Source organism: Pinus tabuliformis, chromosome 2_2 (assembly GCF_031772625.1).
Source record: "Pinus tabuliformis cultivar Carrire ecotype Pingquan chromosome 2_2, CPIR1, whole genome shotgun sequence".
NCBI lineage: Eukaryota > Viridiplantae > Streptophyta > Pinopsida > Pinales > Pinaceae > Pinus > Pinus tabuliformis.
This window is the reverse complement of record NC_142300.1, coordinates 578444256-578466269: the sequence shown is the minus strand read 5'-3', so window position 1 is coordinate 578466269 and position 22014 is coordinate 578444256. Positions and strand designations below refer to the sequence as shown.

General features: G+C 39.2%; 1 protein-coding gene across 2 annotated transcripts in view; it reads right to left on the bottom strand.

Moving 5' to 3' along the window:
- Nucleotides 1-21437, bottom strand: part of LOC149193987 (KH domain-containing protein At3g08620-like) — a 119309-nt gene extending 97872 nt beyond the window's left edge. The window contains exons 1-3 of one of the 2 annotated variants that reach the window (XM_089404968.1): nt 21142-21437; nt 20885-20976; nt 16327-16472 (exon numbers count right to left, since the gene is read on the bottom strand). In XM_089404968.1, the coding sequence (XP_089261094.1) occupies nt 16327-16472; nt 20885-20976; nt 21142-21242 (339 nt within the window). In that variant the 5' untranslated portion in view covers nt 21243-21437. Of the gene's footprint in view, nt 1-16326; nt 16473-20884; nt 20980-21141 lie in introns of both variants that reach the window. The other variant, XM_089404967.1, reaches the window with a different exon arrangement.
- Between the last annotated feature and the right edge of the window lie 577 nt (nt 21438-22014).

Genomic DNA, 22014 nt, shown 5'->3' with positions numbered 1-22014 from the left:
ATGCCTTCGAGCATGTCATTGGTGAAAGAGATTCTTTCCTACTTGATCATGTTATAGAACTATTCCCATGACTCAATAATATACATGATAACATGACTAAACTTTGATGCATACATACCTCATCTTAATTCTCCTTTGATCATCTTAGCTTCATTAGCTTGTCCTTGGTGTGGCCCTTCTTGCTTCATCTTAGCTTGCCTGCATATCATCCTTTTTTTGAACCCATGAATGGGATTCCTAATGAGACATATGCTTTGTTTCATGAACCTTCTTTTGAAGATTCCATCATAGGATCTTAAAGACCCTTGCCTTGCAAATGTTTCTTTTCCTTTGATGATGGAGGTCTTCTAAGATTCTTAATCATGATCAATTTTCTTTCATCGTGGATGAGGTCCTATACTAGGTATGCTCCTTCTACATGAATATCTTGAGCTATATCTACCATGCTCTTATATTCTAGAAGATATTTCTAACCATGCATTTTGTTCTCATTATAAATGCTACTTCTTCATGAGTATCTAGAACTCTATGTACTTCATGCTTCTAGATTCTAGAAGATGTTTCTAGCCATGCAATTTTTATGTTATTCCTACATGCTCCTATCCTACTCAAAACCTTGAAAGAAGACTTGAAGTAAAGAGTTTGACTTAGTCATAGTAGAGATCCGAAGGATCTTCTTTTGCTTCTTTTCTTCTTCTTTCACCTCTTGAGTCATGTGAGCTTCTTCCCTCTTTCTTTTGTTGTTGTTGTCCTTCTTAAGCTTAGGACAATTCCTTTTGTAGTGTCCATATTCTTGGCATCCATAACATTGGATTTTGGACATGTCTTTGTTGTTTGTTCTTTGTGGACCAAATTTGCCAAATTTTCCCTTTCTCTTGGCCATGGTAGCAAATGCTTGCTCCTTTGATCCCACATCTTCCTTTGCTTTAAGTTTGGTTTCCTCTGTCTTGCATAGAGACCACATTTCACTGAGTGTGGTTGCTTCCTTCTTGGCATATATGCTTGATGTGAAGTTGCCCCAATCCTTCAGATAGAGCCTTGAGTACTACAGTTGCCATTTCTCTATCAGACATGACTTCCCCAAGCTCTTGAAGTTAATCCCTCATCTCAGAGATCTTCATGAAGTAGGGAGCTATTCCTTCCTTTGATATCTTCATCTTGTACAACTCATTTCTTAGAGATATCATTTCTCCGATTGTGGATACCGAGAATAACTCTACTAGCTTATCATAAATTTCTTTTGATGTTTGAAATTTGGAGACATAAGGAATGAGAGAGTCTTTGATTGTTTCTATTAGAATCCTCTGAGCTTTTGTGTCATCCTTATTATACTTGGCTAAGGCTTGAGTTTGTTCCTTAGCAGGGATAGTGGTATTCCCTTTGACATGTTCTAGGAGTTCATTCTCCTTGAGAAGTAAATCAGCCCTCTTCTTCCATGCAAGAAAGTTATTGGTACCTACCAATTTGTTGCTTTCCTTGCAAAAAGACATTGATGTATATTCAGAAGGGGACACATACTTACTTGATAGAATTTGAGATGTAGTGGAACTATTTTTTCCTTGAAGACTTGATGGCTTGCCTTTCTAGGATCTTGATGTTCTTCGAGTTGCCTTCTCAAAGTAGACTTGATTGATGGCTTGGCTTGCGGTGTAGGTCCCTTCTTGATCTGCTCTTCTTTGTAGGTGCTTTTATGTAAGGATCTTCTTCTTGCTTTGTAGTCTTCCTTGATCAATGATAGATGGTAGGCCTTTTTTTCCTTGAGTAGATTTGTCTTGATGCTTCAACCTTGTAGATGCCTTTCCTTGATGAGTGTTCTTGAGTTGCCCTTTTCCTTGATGTGTCACCTTACCTCTGATACCATGTTGAAGAATCTAGGGCAATTTATGACAAGATAACAATTTGTGAAGTCTTTTTCAAATTTGTCTTTGTTAGCTTAATCTTCTTCTTTGCTTATTAATGCATGTGTGTGTGCTTCATAAAACTGCTATCAAAACATAAAGCAAGAACACAAGATGTTGGCTCTCTGCCAGGGCCAAACCTCTCTTCTCTTGAGAGGAAAACCCTTAGTAAGTTTTCTCTTATTGAAGCTTCTTTCTTGATTAATGCCAAACCCTAGACCCTTCACTACAAGATCCTCCAAGCACAAGTCAAGTCCTTCCTTTTCTCTGCACTATGTCTTCCCGGCACTTTGTTCACCTTCTTCCGACACTTCGTCCTTCTTCTGGCACTTTGGTCTTCCTTCCATAGTTAGTTGATCTTCTAGAAGAGATATTTTACTTAGTGATATCCTTCACCTAAGGATACTCATGCCTTCTCTTAATCATCCAAGTTCCTTCTTGATGTATGGTGGTAGGCTTAGTGTGACAGCACTGCAGCCCTAATGCTCGCATGTGTGAGAGTTCTTGTTGATGTTCTAGGGTTCCTTTTTCCTTCCCTTGAGGTCCTTCCTTCTTTGCTTGTATAGGAGGCCTAGTAGGCCTAGTTTGAAGCCCAAACGATGATAGATGAGCAACTTTAATGTTGTTGTTGTAGTGATCGTAGTTAGCCCTTCTATTCCTCGCACATGTGGCTGCAATTCACCCTAAAACAGTCCTTTACACTTTGTTTATATTTCCTCCTCCTTAGTTGCTCTAGAGGCTCCCTTAAACTCGACTTTTCCACCTTTTATTTGACTGCACTTGCTCGTTGATTTCAGAGATGATCTTCGTTATCTTTAGAGGAGTGGACAGCCTCTCTATATATAGGACTGTCCCTCCTTGAGGCCAACTTGACTTTCTTTGCTACGATAGGTGCTTTTAATGGTGCCATTGCTTCTTTTGATGGTGTCTTTGCTAGGAGGAGACTTGACTTTGCTTGGAGGTGTCTTCTTTGACCTTTACACAAAAATATACGTAATGTAACATACCCTTAAGGTCTTCAACATAATTCTTTTGACGTTTTGATTCACCTATAGCACTTTGTCATGTGCTAGACCTATTTCAATGAGCAAGAAACTCATTGACATATATTATAAAAATAATATTTTTTTCTTGAATAATAACAAATATCAGAAGTACATTTATGAAGACCGAACCTAGTTACATCTCCTTCAACATATCGGGTTATGTTATAACCGGGCCACTAGGAGGAAGAGGCATTCCATTCTTTCAAGAGCATTTTGTTCCATAGTTGAGCAAAGATAGCCAGGAGAGATAGGAGGTAGAGCACACAGAGAGGATTTGTGCACTGTAGCAGCCCACGGGCCACAAACATTACTTCTTTGTATTTGCAGCCATATTTCTAGACAGAAAAAGAAAGCGAAGCGGCCTCACCTTCCAGCATGGTTTTCTCCCGAAAGGGTTTCCCAGAGAACATATCTTGTGTATTATGTGTGTGTGAGCTTATTTTGTCATTCTCTACTTTTCTGCTTGATTTACTTTTACATGCATGCACTAATTACAATTAAATTTACAGATCTAGAAATTAAATAACACTGTAATAATGTAGAATCTCATATTTTTAATATAGTATTATCAGATCTGTTGTGACAAACTGCCTAATGGAATATCCACGGTAGTTTACGAATCATTTGGTATTAGAGCAGGTTTTTTTGGGTATTTTGTGGAGATTGCAGGGATCTAGATCGGCGAGGTGAAAATCGTAAAACCCTAATCATGGGCGATGAACCTGTAAACAAACCTCGTGATCCTGCAGAAGTGAAACTTTCGCGGCTCGAAGAACAAGTCGCAGATATAAACCGCAATGTCAACCTTCTCACAGCAACCCTAAGCAATAAGCTGGGGATATTTGGAGAAGAAGGGGGTTCGAATGCAGAGGACAAATCAGAAGGGGGATCGAGAGATCAGGAAGACGCAGATAACCAGCCAAAGAAAGAACCCAAAAAAGATCAACCTAGTTCGAGTGTCGTGAACCAATCCCTATTTAAAGTGGAAGCAAAAGTCGATATCAAGCCATACCACAGCGAGATCGACGCTCTGAAGTTGAACCACTGGTTGCAACAACTGGAAGTTTATTTCAGTGTCCATCAGATCGAGGAAGGGCAGAAGATCTCATTCGCGCGGCTGAAATTGGAGGGTCATGCACTGACTTGGTGGGAGAGCCACACGTAGCCCTGAGGTTGGAGGGAGAACCTCCAGTGACTAAGTGGGAGGATTTCAAAACATTCATTAAGTCACAGTTTTATCCCAATGGGTACGTGGAAGACCAGTGGATCCAGTGGCATTACTTCAAGCAAAAGCCAAGCCAAAACGTGTAGGAGTACACCACAAAATTCAGAAAAATGGCTATAATGTTGGGTATCTCTCCAAAGAACCCAGATGTACTACTCAACTAAGTCACATGACACGAGGAGACGAGACACGGAGGACACGTAAATACGAGTATTCAATACGAAACGCAGCGACCTGGAAACAGGACACGGGGGACACATTTTATATACATACATACATATATATATATATATATATATATATATAGATATACATACCGAAATATAGTTTTTTATGCATATTAAATTGCAGGTTGCAGCTTATCTAATCAAATTAAAATATAATTACTTCTCAAAGTTCATAGTTCACTTAAAAAAAAAAAAAATAGAATCAAAATTTACTATTTAGAAATTAGAATGTGATATGCTTGGTCTTGGTTCTTGAATACTCAATGTTCATTGTTCATGTACAACTTACAAGCACATAAGAAAATAACTAAACTCTAATCCTATTGATTTCCTCTGCCCCTCTTGCGAGAAAATGCCACAGCTTTCCCTTTCCCTCTAGATGTAGATGCTGGTGCTGGTGGAGTTGGCAGTGGAGTTTGCTATGCTCTAGAAGCTGAAGAACTAGAAGTAGGAGCTATAGGAGGTAGACCACATTCTCTACTGGTGGCAGGGGTAGCCCGGGCAGGGGGTGTCACTTGAAAACATTACAATCTCCCAATCTTGAAATCCTGAAAAACTGATAAGTCTGCTGCATTTTGAATGAAATCTAAAATTCTACTTTCTCCATATGAAATCCAATGAGGCCGAAACCACTCTCAAACATCCTGAGTCATTTCATGGTAATGTTAAAAATTTAAGTAAAAGGATGAAAATGAAGATCAAGGAGAATGTCACTTTTACTTTAAGAATTTAACATTACCATGAATAGAATATCAATATTAGGGCCTAGACTTGATCATTAAGCTGCCCCACTCAAAAATTATTTGTTTCTTTCAAAAAAAATTGTAGCTTATGCAGACAATGTTTTCTATCAACGGAATACGCGTTTTCCAGATGCAGGACACGACAAAAACCGACGAATACGTTTTACATTTTACAAGACACGATGAAAAACGTTTTCGACACGTTTTAGGGCCGTTTTCGTGTCCGACACGTAAAATACGGGACACGGTACCTTGGAGGACGTGTCCTGTGACTTAACTACTCAAGTATTTGGGGCGTCTGCACCGCCATCTGCGTGAGCAAGTGATGTTGTTCAAAGCCCAAAACAGTGGATGAGGCTTGTGTACGGCATAATAACTGGAGAACATAGGCCTGAAAAGAGCGCAATCAAGTGGATCGAAGCAAAAGGAGCAACAAGACGCTTCTAAGGAGGGGAAGAAGAAGCAAAAGGGGAAAAAAGATAAAAAGACAAGCAGACACAGCACACCAGTGCAAAGATCCTAGCAACCACTGCAACATTGATGGCCATAGAGAGGAGAAGTGTTGGAAGTTTCATTCAGAGCTAAACCCAAAGAACAAGAAGAAAGATAATAAGAAAAGAATCTCATGGCCATTGATTCGAGCAACCAAGTTGAAAGCAGCTCAAACGTGGATGAGAAGATCGTTTGTACATCAGTGCAGATTCCAGAAGGAGGTGAATCTGAGTAGCCTTCAACAATAGGAAGAGAAAGAAATGACCAAACCCTTCCATGTAAAGATACAAGTCAAGAAGACGAAGATTGATGCCCTGGGTGACTCAGGATCGCTGGCAAAATCTCATTGCAACAGATCTGGTCAAGAAGTTGGGGCTGGAAGTTCGTGATCATCCAAACCCATATCCATTGGGATGGGTACATAAGGATGCAGAGCTAAAGGTAACAAAACAATGTAAAATTAGATTTGCTATAAATGATGATTTTATTGATGAAGGAGATCTGGATGTGGTTCCCCTTGATGTATGTGGAGTCGTGTTTGGGAATCCATACATGTACATGCGTTTTGCAATATTCATGAGAGCTAACCAGTACCAGCTCATCAAGGATGGACAATCATTCATATCAACGTGCACAAAAGCAAGTCGAAAATTTCACTGGTAAATACCAACCAAGCCAAGAAATTGATCAATTCCGGAAAGAAGTATGTTTTATTGTTTTTAAGAGAAAATCAGTTTGTAGAGGAGTCAATAAGAGGCAAGGCATCCCTAGAGGGGTGTACTAAGAAACAAAAACAACAACTGGAGGAGTTGTTACAAACATACAAGGACGTGTTTTGAGAGCCTAAAGGGCTACCCCCTAAGAGAGAAGTGGAGCACGAGATCCAACTATTGCTAGACTCCCCATTGCCAAATATTGGGTTGTACAAGCAGTCTGTTATATAAGCAAGTGAGGTGAAGAAACAATTGCAACAGCTACTAGAACAAGGTGTCATTCGACCAAGTACATCACCATGTGGGTCACCCATCATCATTGTGCCAAAGAAGGATGGGACTTGGCAGATGTGTATAGATTACAGGGCGTTGAATAAAATCACGCTCAAGAACAGATACCCCCTGCCCAGGATAGACAATCTGCTAGATCAGTTACAGCAAGCAAAGTATTTCACCAAGCTAGACTTGAAGTCTGGATATCACCAAGTTCGAGTCAAAGAAGAAGATACATGGAAGACTGCCTTCAAAACCAGGCAAGGTTTGTATGAGTGGTTAGTTATGCCATTTGGCCTATGTAATGCACCAGCTACATTTATGAGATTAATGAATGATGTACTGCGCCCTTTTATAGATTCATTTGTTATTGTCTATTTGGATGATATACTGGTATATAGTGCTACCTAGGAGGAGCATATTTCACATTTGACGCAGGTGCTGGAAACATTGAAGAAGCACCAGATGCTAGCAAATCTCAAGAAGTGTGAATTTGTGCAGCAGTCCTTGGTGTATTTGGGATATGTGATTGGTGGAGGAGAATTGAAGATAGATCCTTCCAAGATGGAGGCCACCATGAAATGGTCGGTGCCTACTAATGTTACTGAGGTTAGGAGTTTCATTGGAGTAACACAGTACTTGAGGAAATACATAGCCTCGCTTTCAACGGTAGCAGCGCCGCTCCACGCCATAACAACGAGTGGCAAGAGTTCCCAGCGGAGAAAAGAGCAGCAAAAGGATTTCGATGAGTTAAAGAAGAAGATCAGTGAAGCGCTAGTTCAGGCATTACCAAACTTGCAACGGCCCTTTGAAGTGGAGACAGATGCAAGTGGGTATGCTATGGGAGTTGTCTTGATGCAAGTGGGTATGCTATGGGAGTTGTATTGATGCAAGGAGAAAGCCCTGTTTACTACCATTTTGAAGTATTTCATGGGGCAATTCTTAACTACCCTACCTACAATAAGGAGCTCTATGCCATGGTGCAAGTTGTGAAGAAGTGGAAGCACTATCTGATGGGAAAGAAGACAATAATCCACACGGATCACCAGCCATTACAGTACTTGCAGGCCCAGAATAAGCTACAACAGACCAGACATACAAGTGGATGGGGTTTTTACAGCAGTTTCATTTGGTGATCAAGTATAAGAAGGGAAACACAAACAAGTTGGTCGATATGCTTTCAAGACCACCCACATCAAAGATTACAATTTTGGGGACTCTTATGCACATGGAGCCATTCACGCATGATGCATACAGAGAGGCATATTCAAAAGATGAGGACTTCAAGGAGGTGTATCACTTATTGCAGAGTCAGAATTATGTGCATGATGGTGACAGCACCGTTGACTACCATCTCTAGGATGGGTTACTCTACAGGTTAGATAAGTTATGTGTTCCTAAAGGTGAGCGTTTGCAGCTGATTAGAGAGGCTCACACCTCCAAAGTTGCAGGGCATTTTGGTGTAGAGAAAATCGTGGATAACTTGCAAAGGTATGTGTATTGGCCCAAGATGCAAGAACAAGTAGCTAGGTTCATAAGAGGATGCATGCTTTGTTGTACCAGCAAGCCTAGCAACAGGAAACAGGGTCTGTATCATCCCTTACCTATACCTACTCGTCCTTGGGAAAGCATTTCCATGGACTTTGTGGGAGATTTACCGACAACTAGGAAGGGACATGACTACTTGTTTATGGTAGTTGACAGGTTCAGCAAGATGTGTGTTCTAATCCCCTGTAAAAAGACCATCAGCGAACAAGAAGCAGCAAACTTGTTCTTTGGACAGGTCTGGGTACACTTTGGGATACCAAGGAGCATCATTTCATACAGGGATACAAGGTTTCTCAATGCATTTTGGACTACATTGTGGGAGAAGATGGACACGAAGTTGAAGAGATCTAAAACATTCCATCCACAGACAGATGGGCAGACAGAAGTAGTCAATAAGACTTTGGTGCAACTTCTAAGGCCTGGGATGAAAATCTGGTATATATCCAGCATTCTTATAATAGAAAAGTCCACACTTCTACAGGAAAGTCTCCATTTGAAACTTGTTTTGGATATTTGCCACCTTCACCTTTGGATATTGCATATGGGCAACAAGGAGGAGTGAAGGAAGACATTACTGGAGATGCTTTGAGGGCTGAAAAATTTATAGAGAAGATCAGGCAGATCCATCTACAGGTACAGGAAACACTGCAGAAGTCGCAGGTGAAGTATAATGCCATGCATGATTAGCGCAAAACAGAGAAATCATTCAAGGTGGGAGACAGAGTATGGCTACAGTCGAACAAGGAGAGGCTGCAGGGCCCTGGTAAGAAAATCAAGGCTCTAAGGTATGGTCCTTTTGAGATACTAGAAAAGGTGGGCGATAATGCCTATCGACTCACTTTACCACCATGTATGTGCATTTACTCAGTTGTAAATGTAGATAATTTGAAACTCTATGAGCCTTCCATGCTAGATCAAGAAGAGGAACAGGTCCTACCTTCTGTGGAGGATTTGGCAGCAAACACTCAGGTAGAGTTAACAGAAGATACAGTTTTGCAAAAGAGGTCCAAAACTACAAGACAAGGGCAACAAGACCTTTGGCAGATTGGGTTAACGGGACAACTTTCAAGCAAAGCAAAATGGTACACCAGAGAGGAGGAAAAATTTCCTCGCCTCATTCAATAAAAGCTTTTGGGGACCAAAAGTCTCCCAAAATGGGGAGGTGTGATCTGAATTGGATCATTATATTGTTTGTCATCCATCTCGATGCATTTGGAGTGGAAAAAGTAGAGGAATTAGCTCACGGGACCGTTTTTACCAGCAGGACCCAATTTGGTGAAACGGGGTCCGAAACATTTTGGGAGTGTTTTGAGGAATCAAACGACATTTTTTGGGAGTAAAACTTTGTTGCTTGAGCACAGCGCCTTTTAATGATATTCTACACACAAAGAGCTTTCCAACAGCACAAGAATCGCGTCAATCAAAGTCCGTATGCAAAAGTTATGCCACTCAGAAGTTGACCTTCCTGTTTTCACACCTATAGTTCGAGAGGATGTCGCATCAGCCCCCATTATTCATGGAAAAGGGGCTAGCCACGTGTTTGTGATGTAAAAGACTCTAGAAGAGTCTATTTTGTAACTCTAGTTAAGAGTTGATGTAGTCAAACTTAACCACTAGTAGGCTATCGGGTTGTGTTATAACCAAGCCACTAGGAGGAAGAGGCATTCCATTCTTTCAAGAGCATTTTGTTCCATAGTTGAGCAAAGATAGCCAGGAGAGATAGGAGGTAGAGCACACAGAGAGGATTTGTGCACTATAGCAGCCCACGAGCCATAGACATTACTTCTTTGTATCTGCAGCCATATTTCCAGACAGAGAAAGAGAGCGAAGCGGCCTCACCTTCCAGCTAGGTTTTCTCTCGAAAGGGTTTCCCAGAGCTATCTTGTGTATTATGTGTGTGTGAGCTTATTTTGTCGTTCTATACTTTTCTGCTTGATTTACTTTTACATGCATGCACTAATTACAGTTAATTTTATGGATCTAAAAATTAAATAAAACTGTAATAGTGTAGAATCTCAGATTTTTAATATAATATTATCAGATCTGTTGTGACGAACTGTTTAGTGGAATATCCACGGCAATTTACGAATCATGTTTGGACGAGTTACATCGATGGAGGCTAACACAGGCAAGAAGCCTAGTGTTTCTCACTTTTGCATCTTTGGGACAAGAGTTTATTGCCATGTGCCCAAAGAGAGCTAGAAGAAGCTGGAGCCCACAGCTGGAAAGGGAATTTTTGTGGGTTACTGTGAGACACCTGAGATATATAAGGTGTATGTACCCTCACTCAGGAAGACAGTTATCAAGAGGGACGTGAGGTTTTCGAAGGACAAAATTCTGAGGGAGTCCTTGAAGCAAGGGCAGGTTGGAGTACTCAAGGAGGAGCTTCTCACTCTGAAGCAGGAGCCTCAGCCAATACCACAGACCGAGTCTTAGCCAAGTGGCAAACAGGTCGTACAGCAAGATGACAAGGGCTTATTGCAAGATGAAGAGGAGAGACCACGATGAGTCGAGGCAGTCACTCAATTCAGTGACACCCAACACAGGGAGGAAGAGAGTCAAGTAGGTCGAGAGGTTAATTCATGAGACCAAGGAGCGAGTTGAGACTCCCAACTCTACATTCAAGCAGAGCAAGCAGCCACAAAGGTACACCGTTACATGGCATTGATGACTGAGTTGTTAGACCCAGAGCCTTCTTATTATGAGGAGGTAGCCTCTCAGCAAGTTTGGCGGGATGCCATGGTGGAGGAATATTCCTCCATCATGAGGAACAGTGTCTGGGAGATTATGCCATGCCCAAAGGGCGAGGGCAAATCAGGGGTAGGCTCACGTTGGGTGTACAAGGTGAAGTTTGGAGCAGATGGGAGTGTGGAGAAGTACAAGGCCAGGTTTGTGACTAAGGACTTCTCGCAAGTTGAGGGCATTAACTATGATGAGATGTTTTCCCTAGTGGCTCGTTATTCATCCATCAGGACGATTCTGGCACTTACTGCACAGATGGGGTGGAAGATCCACTAGATGGATGTGAAAACAACCTTCCTCAATGGAGTGGTTGAGGAAAAGACTTATATGGAGCAGACTTTCAGCAGAGACACTCATGTTTGTTTGCTAAAGAGAGCTCTTAATGGGCTCAAGAAGGCACCGAGAGCATGGTACACTCACATTGACAACTGCCTTCAGGGATTGGGCTTCACTAAGGGTGAGGTGGATGCCAACCTGTACTACATTGCAGTTGGAGGGCTTCCGCTCATTCTAGTGCTCTATGTTGACAATCTTATCTTGATTGGAGCAGACAGCGTGATTCATAAGTAAGGTAGATCTTGTAAGAGAGTTTGGGATGAAGGACATAGGGCTTATGCACTATTTCCTTGGGCTGGAGGTATGGCAAGGTGATGGGGAAATCTTCTTGGGGCAGGGGAAGTACACTACAGAGATCCTCAAGAGGTTTCATATGCAGGATTGCAAGCCCATGACCACGCCTCTAGTCACAAACTGGAGGAAGGTGGATGCTAGCAGAGTAGAGCGAGTAGATGCCACATTGTACAAGCAGCTCATTGGGTTGTTGATGTACTTAGTCAACACATGACCTGACATATGTTTTGCAATGAACCAATTGAGCCAGTTCATGATGGATCCCACCAAAGTTCACTGGGTTACTGCCAAGCATGTCTTGAGGTATCTCAAAGGCACAGCAGATTATGGTTTATGGTACAAACATGTTGATGGAGTGAGGCTTAAGGGCTTCACAAATGCATATTAGGCAGGGAGCTCCACAAATCGGACGAGTACTTCAGGTTACGAATTCAAAATTGGGTCGGTAGTTATTTCCTTGTTCAGCGGCAAGCAGAGATCAGTTGCTCTCAGTTCATCAAAGGCTGAATACATGGTTGCGAGCTTGGCAACATGTGAAACCATCTAGATAAGGAAGTTGTTTGTGGGTCTTTTCAGGCAGGAGTTGGAACCCACTAATTCACTGTGACAATCAGAGTAGCATTAAGCTCTCTAAGAATCCAGTGTTTCATGACCGCTGCAAGCACATCGAAATCAGGTACCATCATCTCAGGGACTGTGTGCAAAAAGGGATAGTAAAGCTACTGTACATTCCCACAGATGAGTAGGCCTTAGTCAAAGACAAGTTCGTGTTTTTCAAAGATAAGTTGGGAGGTGTACATAATCCCTTCCTCGCTAAGAGGGAGTGGTGAAAAAATAGCGAAGAAAAGTCTTCTGGCTTGTGCCTTAGCCAATAAAGACTTTGAATTGTCTTTCTATAGTAGGAATGTGAATTCATAAGTTAGACTTCAATTATGATGAGTTGATTTCCAATTCACTGGAATGGCTATCAATAGATTGCATGCGTAGTGTTGGAGCTTCAGTTCGTTGGAGTCTTTTTCAGTTAGACTACAGGATGAGGTGGCGGAGACAAGTCCAGTTAGAACAAGTTAAGACTGCAGAGACAAGTTCAGTTAGAACGAGCTAATATTTCAATGACAAGTGAAGAGATGACGAGTTAAGTCCTCAGTTAACTCAATTCACAACTAGAGGAAATTAAGGAGCACCTCGAGCTAGTTCACTCAGAGCTGGTCCAAGTGTAACTAAAACTTGCTCCAATTATATGGCAAAAGGAACTCGTTGCACTTGTGTGAACAGCCATTCGAACTTGGCCTCCTTGCATGCATCGAAAGTCTATTAAGGAAAGAGAAGGGCGAAGGCACAAAGATTGATGACTCTTTGTTGCTGGTATAGCACACTAGTTGAGGAGCGAAGACCAAGAATTCGAGGAGCAAGCCGAGACTAGTTTCAGCAGGAAACAATTGTGTGAGAGCCGATAACAAAAAGTAGGGCCAAGAGCAATGACAAGCTGAGAAAAAATTGTGGAGCTAATATTAGTGAGAAGAAAGCCGAAAGCTTTCTAGAGGCTAATTTCTGGCCGCAGTAGCAACGCATTGAATTGTAAAAGATTTATTTGCTCAAAGAACAATCAATAAGAAGACCACAACAAAGAAAGCAGGTTTTCCCATTTGGGTTTCCTAGGTAAAACACTGGTGTCAAATTTATGTGTGTGTATGTGTTTTTATTTCAAGTATTTTCCGCTGCATGTTGAATGTTAAGAAACTCTGTATCTTGGTGAAAGTAAACTTGTTTTCAGTTTTCAGCTGCCTTGATTTTTCAGTAAATTCATCTAAGTAGTTGCAGAGTTTCAAGAAAATTAACAGTTTGCATCGCCATCAAAGGTTTTCTTGTGGAGTGGGGAATATTTGTGGGCAATACTTTGTGAGGGTTAAGTCTACTTGTAAGGTTCAGAGCAGGATGTATGTTGGCTTGGTGGGATTTGAGCTTAGAACTGTGCATGAACAAAACCTCATATAAACCCTAGTGGGATCCAAACCCTTAGTAAGGTATAGAGGGGACTGGGTATGTTACAATATAAATTAAAACCACATATAATTTGCCTTTATTGCATTTTATTATATTAATGCATTTTGGAGCATTATCCTTTTAACAACAATTTGCAATTTACAAACCCTTGTATAAATCTTGGGAAAAAATCTAGTTATAGGTTGGAATTCTAGTAAATCTCCGGAAATATGAAAACTGAGCGTGTGTGTGTGTGTAGTGATTAGTGAGATTGTAACACTTACCAAGTAAAGATAGATATTTAGGCAATGAACAAGAATGAAGGCAGGCAGCTAAGGCTCCCTGAGGAAGGAGAGTCTAATCCATCCATCTATCCTGTCCATCTATACTATATGGATGGGGCTTTCTCCGCAAATACCCATCTAACTAAAAAAATTAGGTCATTCTGTGTTATTAGAATTTTCACACCTAGAATGATCTGCTAATGTTGTCTGCTATACTGAACGCACCTAGATACACCACCTAAGCTAGATTTCATGCTTTTGGGAGGAATTCATACAAAAATTGCAAGAACAAGATCTGAATCTTATTGGGAGTCTCACAACTCCCAGATCAGTTTGATTTAAAAACTAAAATAAAGAATAAAATTCTTGAATGAAAACCTCCTTTGGGGGCATTCAAGACAGAACCATTGTTGAAGACCTCCTAGGAGGCTGCAATGGCCTGTAAAATAGTAATTTTCATATTTTGCTAGAAATCCAAACTATAACTAGATTCTTTTCCAGGATTTATACAAGGTCTTGTAAATTGCAAATTGTTGTTAAAAGGATCATGCTTCAAATAAGTTAATATAAAAAAATAAAAAATAAAATGCAATAAAGGCAAATTATATGTGGTTTTAATATTTAGTTGTAACATACCCAGTCCCCTCTATACCTTACTAAGGGTTTGGATCCCACTAGGTTTTATGTGAGGTTTCATTCATGGCACAGTTCTAAGCTCAAATCCCACCATGCCAACATACATCCCGCTCTGAAACCTTATAGCTAGACTTAACCCTCACAAAGTACTGCCCACAAATATTCCATTACCAGTTTTTCCAATGGCCTCACATGTTTTGGGGGAGGTGTAGATGGTAGGTGTCCACCCAAGATCTCAAAACCCAACCCCTAGGGTCTTTTTTGGATTCTTCAACTAACACTGTCAAACTTTGCATTGTCCCTTCTCAACAACTTACAGTAGCAAGGGTCCCCTTCTCCTCTCTCCAGCCCTGCTTGTATTTTAATCTATAATGTTGATATTGAGCCAGGGCGTTGCTGCATTATAACTAGCCCCAGATCCTTCGCATTGTTTACTCATACATTATTAGATCATGCTCTTTCATGTATTCCTCACGTATCTATTAGTTTGGCTTACTTTATGCTGTTGGAGTAGCCTAAGGCACTGTTGCAACTTGTATTTTTTCTTCAATCCCATTGACATCCTTTTTGGTCATTTGTTGGACTGTGGACATTACTATAACTATCTTAGCCATAAGAGGGCAACCACGTCGATGAAAGTGGGGTAGTGTTATAGCCCCGCTAGGATCTGATTCCTCAAAAAAGTGGTCAGTGCACTCCCACAAGGGAGTCATTCATAAGTCGTTGAGACATCATGGCCATTAAATCGGGTCAGAAGGTCACAGACCAAACAGTGTCCCACCTATTGATAGGTAGCAGACACTCAAGTTACCATTGATATAATTATATTTTTCTATAATATCTTCATCAGTGGATTGCTTCTAAACAATGTTCTGTCTGAAAATTAACTGCAAATCCTTGCTTGAAAGGAAGACCATACCATGTAGAAAAATTCCCATTCCTCTTTCAGCTTTGATCTACTTGAAAGTACTTTCACTTCAAATATCTCACATATACGATCTGTAATTAAAATAATTGTATGTTCTTTCTTGAAAGGGAGACCATATCATGTAGACGAATGCCCATTCTTTCAGTTTTCATCAACTTGCAAGTACTTTCACTTCAAATATCTCACATGTATGATCTGTAATTTCCATTAATCATCCTTGGGATAATCCACTAGTCATGAATTAGGAATAACTTGTTGTCCAAGTGAACCATTCCTAAGACCTGAAGTAGACATGTTTTGCATTCTTATTTGAGTTTCACATTGAAACAATTCCATAAAATTTGAGACCTTATGAGCTTTGAATAGTAAACCCTTAGATCTTCAAACTTTAATATCATTGAAATGATCATAGCTGAAGGATACAAGCACCATTTAAAATAAACAGATCCCAATAATGAACAGACGATAAAAGCATAGGAAACCACCTTCAAGACAATGTCGCCAAAGGCAGTAGCAAAAATGTGCTCTCACAGAATGAATTACTTATGTGGGAATGTTTGCAATATTCTTGGGAATGTCTCCTAGTGGCATTAATGTTCTCAATTAAGGAAGCTCGGGGATTTTCTCGGTGACTTACATTCCAGTTCCATAACAATCTTAGACTCAATTTTTCTTTGAATAAAAAAGAAAAATATAATAATCATGAAAAAACAATCCAGATTTGTGCAATGCTAAAACTCTCTTGGATCTTCCTCTTAGTGAAGGAAAAAAAAATTAGTAAATCTTTGAGAAAAATAACAAGAGATGCTTGAGTAGCATAACATTTTTTATTTACTTTTACCAGAGGTAACAAAAAAAAGGCATCATATATTATGTCATGGAGCAAAATTATCAAAAGCATGCAAACAGAAATAAATATGTAGAATGATATTAAAAGGACAAGGGGAAAAAAATTTACCTCTGATTGGAGACCTCCCCAACCCCCCAAATCCATTCCAGAACCATTTGAAATAAGACCAGCAGATGCCAAAGGGCCACTGTGCTCAAGCCTGTCATGGTCACCAAAACCCTGGTTGGAGACCATACCTGTCGCCCGTATTATTTCTGTTACAAGGAAAAGAAATGTCATAAGAAAACAAGATTACTCTGAAATTATCGCCAAAGATTGTGCTCTGTACATTGAATACATCTATATACCACTACATTTAAACAATTGCTACCTGGATTCATGATCCCTTTCAATCTATGGCCAAAGATTGCCAATGTGGGCTTTTGGTTTATTTAATAACTGCTTTTGCCCAAATGTCGCAAAAATATAAAATGCTCATGTACCTCTTGTAAATTTAAAGAAAATCCCTTTATAACATGGATGGAAAATGTATCATCAATTACTTCATGAGGCTTAAAACTTAACCACTGTCAACCTCAAAGAAACTGAAACCACACACAACCCAAGAATACTAACTTCCACCCCAGCTGTCCCCTCGCCACAGAGAGAGAGAAAGGAAACCTATCATATAATTCAGACAAAGACTTGCAAACATGAACTTGTCTATGACATATTGAAACGTGAAGAGGAAAATTTAAATGAACATTCAACTTAGACTGTCTTGGACAAACAATAGTTCACTAATAGCTAACTTTTGTCATGAGTTCAACCTTATCTACAGTCATCCTGTATACAGAAATTATCAACGAAATATTGAAAATAACTACATGGAATATATGCCTCAATTGTTTTGGGAGTGTGCTCAAGTATCCTCTCTTTATTTGCCAACAATGCAAGCACTGATCCTCCAAGCCACACTAAAACAAGTGCACCTAATAAACTGCAAAATGTGAAGTTGAACCAGCATCTGACCAAATCAAATCCTGATGTATTCATCATCTCAAGCAAAAACATTTAGGTTATGTTTCCTATATGCTTCAGTATCCCTCTTTCCTTTCCCTAAAATTTTGGAAGAATGAAATCAATTAAGTTTCTTTTTCATGTTCATAAATCAGTATACACTTGCATGCATCTGACAGAGAACACCCTGTTATAGGAAATCAAGAGCAATAGGCAATACCATTCTTTGTTTTCCTTGGTTTCCTTAAAAATACATTCACATGTAGATATTGTACTAAACTCAAATTGCATGCCTTGATTTCCTATTTCCCTAAATACACTCAAGATGAAATCGAATTTGTGATAATTTTCATATTTCTATTTTCCTTTTAGACCTAGTGACAATAGCAGCCATTTCTAACATTAGTTTAACATTTTACTTTCCCAAATCATTGACAAATAAAATCTAAAGAATTAGGACTAACGTGCACTTGCAAACACCCAAACAAGCATAAAATGTCTTCAACCAAAGATTTTTAGGGGAATGATATGAGAATTTAACAAATCAAGTATCAAACAAATTATGGAAGATAAACATTGCATGTACAAAATCCCAATCAAGTAATTGTTAATTTATGTGTATCTAATAAAGCCCAACACAAAAATCAGCTTGAAAATTCCATCACACCCAATATAATATACACTAAAGGCTACGTTAGCAGATCCATCCCCACTCCTCCCTGGATATGTATTGGACCTGGATCATTCTCAAATACATCTTGGATCCTTCATAGATCCTTATTGGGAAGAGGTGCAGAAAGGATTTGTACAAGCCCCAGATGGAATCTTTTCTAGATACATCTAGAATTAACTACCATGTTGTATCCCCACTTCTCCCAGTAACACAAAAACATTTGAAAAAAAAATCTATATCCATGACAATTTCAATGGCTAGACAACCGAATACATGGATTAATAGAATTGAAATGTGCCAGACGATACCCATCAGCAAGAGCTCACTTTGTTCAAGAATTATTGCCATGTACATGCATGTCCATTGTCAACAAATAGACTCTTGTTTGAAGAAATCTATAAAATATAGTCTATTTTTGGTTCTTGCTGCCCAGAAAGAATTTGATGTGGGTTTAGAAAAAAATTAGGCAAGCTCTATCGTCTACCTACTTGATTATTGTTTCAGCAATCATTTGATAACTTTACAAGTGATAATGTTCACAACCACATAATGTTCTCTGACACTGCATATCTCCAACAAACGGTGCCAATCAAATAACTTGAACAGTGAATTCCTTGGCACCATTCAGCAGCAAATCCCAAATCTATATTACTGTCGAAAATTAATGCTAAGGCAGTGCAAGGTTCCTATGAAAGGTACCAATCTATTTGCTTGCTGACAATAAAGATCCCAGAATCTATGAATAAAATGTAAAGTGGATAAACTGAATAAAAGGTGAAGTGGATAAACTGTGATGACCAAGATTCCGCAAGCCTCTGATGCAGACCCCCCAAGTTAGAGAAAGAATGTGAGGTCTAATAAGCATCCAAATATGTTTGAGCCCTGAGCTTCGGCAGTTCAAAATTTAAAACCACAAAAATCTCAAATCCCGAAAACGTAGGAATCAAATAAAAAGTGAGTATCTATTTGCTTGTTATGGAGGTATTACTTGACAGTGCAAGGTTCCAACAGAAGGTGCCAATCCATTCCCTTTCTCTATCAATGAATTCAGCGATTCGCTGGCAAAACAGGGGTTTCAATAGAAGATTGATGGATAATGATTAATGAATTCTCGATAGAATATGCAAGCCTATAGATGACATGAAATGAAGGACCAATACATTTACAGTTTTTACTAAAACTTTGCAGTTTAGAAAAGTTAACACTTTTGCAAACCTTGGAAAACATGCTGCACATCGAAGGTTTTTATTTGCACATTTGTATAAGGCCACATTCTCCTTAAGGTAATCCGTGACTCATAGGAACGGACTGTACATCAACCAATCCATTGGCGTCCACATTTTTTCAGGTTAAGAATGGTTTGTATTAATTTAAAAAGTTTGAAAAGTCTTTCACTGCAACCTCATGTTGCTGGGATATTTATTGTGCACGGCAATCCTGTCTGTGTGCTAAATTTAGTAATGTCTTCTCCTAGAATGTACGTCAAAAAACTTATTGTGTTCAAACTAATTATAATTTCCAGCCTTTTACCTGTGGTCTGTACAACAGACTATATTGTTATATCATACCGAAATCTAAAATCCTTCACCTCATGTAAAGTTACTGTGCACAGCCTGATTGTTTGACAACTTCTGCCGGAAGTCTCCATCCTCGGGGAATGCATTTTCCGTGAGCCAATTTGAATGACATCTTTTATGAAAACTCCATGCTCATAATTTGAGGTTCACAGTATAAGTTTGTTAATATGTGAATTTTTTCTAGTGTAACTAACAGTGATATGTATGCAGATATGGATGTGGATTCATCAGTTTTTTTAAAAATTTTGAATATGAAATGGTTGGAATGTATGTGTAAAAATTCAGTGTTGCAAAACTTTGGTTTCTTATGTTGAAAATGTGCAAAAAAAAACCTTCGATGTGCAGCATGTTTTCCAAGGTTTGCAAAAGTGTTAACTTTTATAAACTGCAAAGTTTTAGTAAAAACTGCAAATGTATTGGTTCACCCACGATTTGTTATGTGGCAACAAAGAATAATGATAGGAGAGGCAAATCTAAAGATGCCCAGATATTGTTTGTTGACTTTATAATCTCTGGCACTACAGGGTTCAAAAGGAAGGCGCCCACCGCCAACATATACACTTTGCGACAATGCTATCTCTGGCACTGCATATCTCCAACAAACGGCACCGATCAAATAACTTGAACAGTGAATTCCTTGGCACCATTCTGGCAGCAAATCCCAAATCTATATTACTGTCAAAAATTAATGCTAAGGCAGTGCAAGGTTCCTATGAAAGGTGCCAATCTATTTGCTTGCTGACAATAAAGATCCCAAAATCTATGAATAAAATGTAAAGTGGATAAACTGAATAAAATGTGAGTGAATAAACTGTGATGACCAAGATTTCGCAAGCCTCTGATGCAGACCCCCAAGTTAGAGAAAGAATGCGGGGTCTAATAAGCATCCAATTATGTTTGAGCCCTGAGCTTCGGCAGTTCAAAATTTAAAACCACAAAAAGTCTCAAATCCCGGCAACATAGGAATCAAATAGAAAGTGAGTATCTATTTGCTTGTAATGGAGGTATTACTTGACAGTGTGCAGGGTTCCAACAGAAGGTGCCAATTCATTCCCTTTCTCTATCAATGAATTCAGCCATTCGCTGGCAAAACAGGGGTTTCAATAGGAGATTGACGGATAATGAATTCTCGATAGAAGATGCAAGCCTATAGATGACATGAAATGAAAAACCAAAGGCTTGGCTTGGGTAGAAGATGTTAATCTAGTATTCTTACTAAATTCGGTTTTCGGTTCTGGGAGAATAGATCCTATACATCAAATTAGGCCTCAAAGGACATTTAGTAGATTAATCGTAATAGTAATAATTCCCCCAGCCAATGAAGGGGAAGGGCTTTTTTTAACAGTTGAATTTCTATTGCCTGCAAATGTTATAGATTCTGCAAAATCAGCAGGAGGGCAAATAGTATTTCACTCACCTTGATTCAGAAGACGACTGCAATTGGGTAGGACTTGCATAAACGGACTGAGCTTCTGACGCTCTGCCAAGAGTTCCGTCAAGTACCTGCTGCTGCTGCAGCAGCAATCGAATCGCCAAGTATTGAACTGTCAATTAATATAATCGAAAGGCAATATAAACTTCTAAAAACAGTTACGAAAGATAGAATGGTTTCACACGCAGATCTCAAATTAAACACAACTTTAATGAATGATTCGAAGGAGCAAAAGTTTTTACGTATCGTGGTCTGCAGGCATTGATGCAGTGCGCATCCCTCCCATCTGAGGGGAGGGAGCTCTGGCTGCCGGAGAGTACTGAAGATATCGCCCTCCTGACATCGCAGCGGCTTCTCCCTGTCTCCTCCACTGTTTATTTATGTGTCCCTTGCACAGACAAACACTCTTAAATAAGAGTAGATCAATCAATGGATGGTGTCACTATTCAATTTTGACTTCAAACATTTTTGAGGTTTGAAAACAAATTGGTGCCTGGCCACAAACACCCCGGTTTGCTCGTGCTTTACATCCCATACCCACCAGTTTATGAATTTTTTGTGATTTTTGCTGCATTCGTTATATACTTCAGGTTGTGATTTTTACTGCATTTATTTAAATTTTTCAATGTAGTTCGAGTCTTTCTTTTCAGATTATAAGTTTTTAAGTTGTGATTTGTACTGCATTCGTTTATTTATTTGTGTGGTTCAAGTTTTTAAAAATATAATATAATATATTTTATATTAATAAATAATTATATATATTCTCATTTTTATTAATAATATTTATATTTTTTTGGTATATTATTTGAAAGAAATTTTATAAATGTATATTATTAAAAAAAGAAAAACATGTATAATCACATGGAAACTCATGTATTATTGAGAAAAATAATTATATTTACAAAAGTTTGTGTATTACCCAAAAGAAAATTTTCATTTGTGACAAATTTCAATAATTTTCTTAGAGAGGTCAACATATTTATACATTAAATTATCATTGTTCTCTTATATATGGCCAAATATATTTTTGGATGAGTATCTTCATCCTAGTTTGATGTATTTAATATCCTTGGAAACAAATCAGATTTCACCAATGAGAAAGTTATATTTAGTTA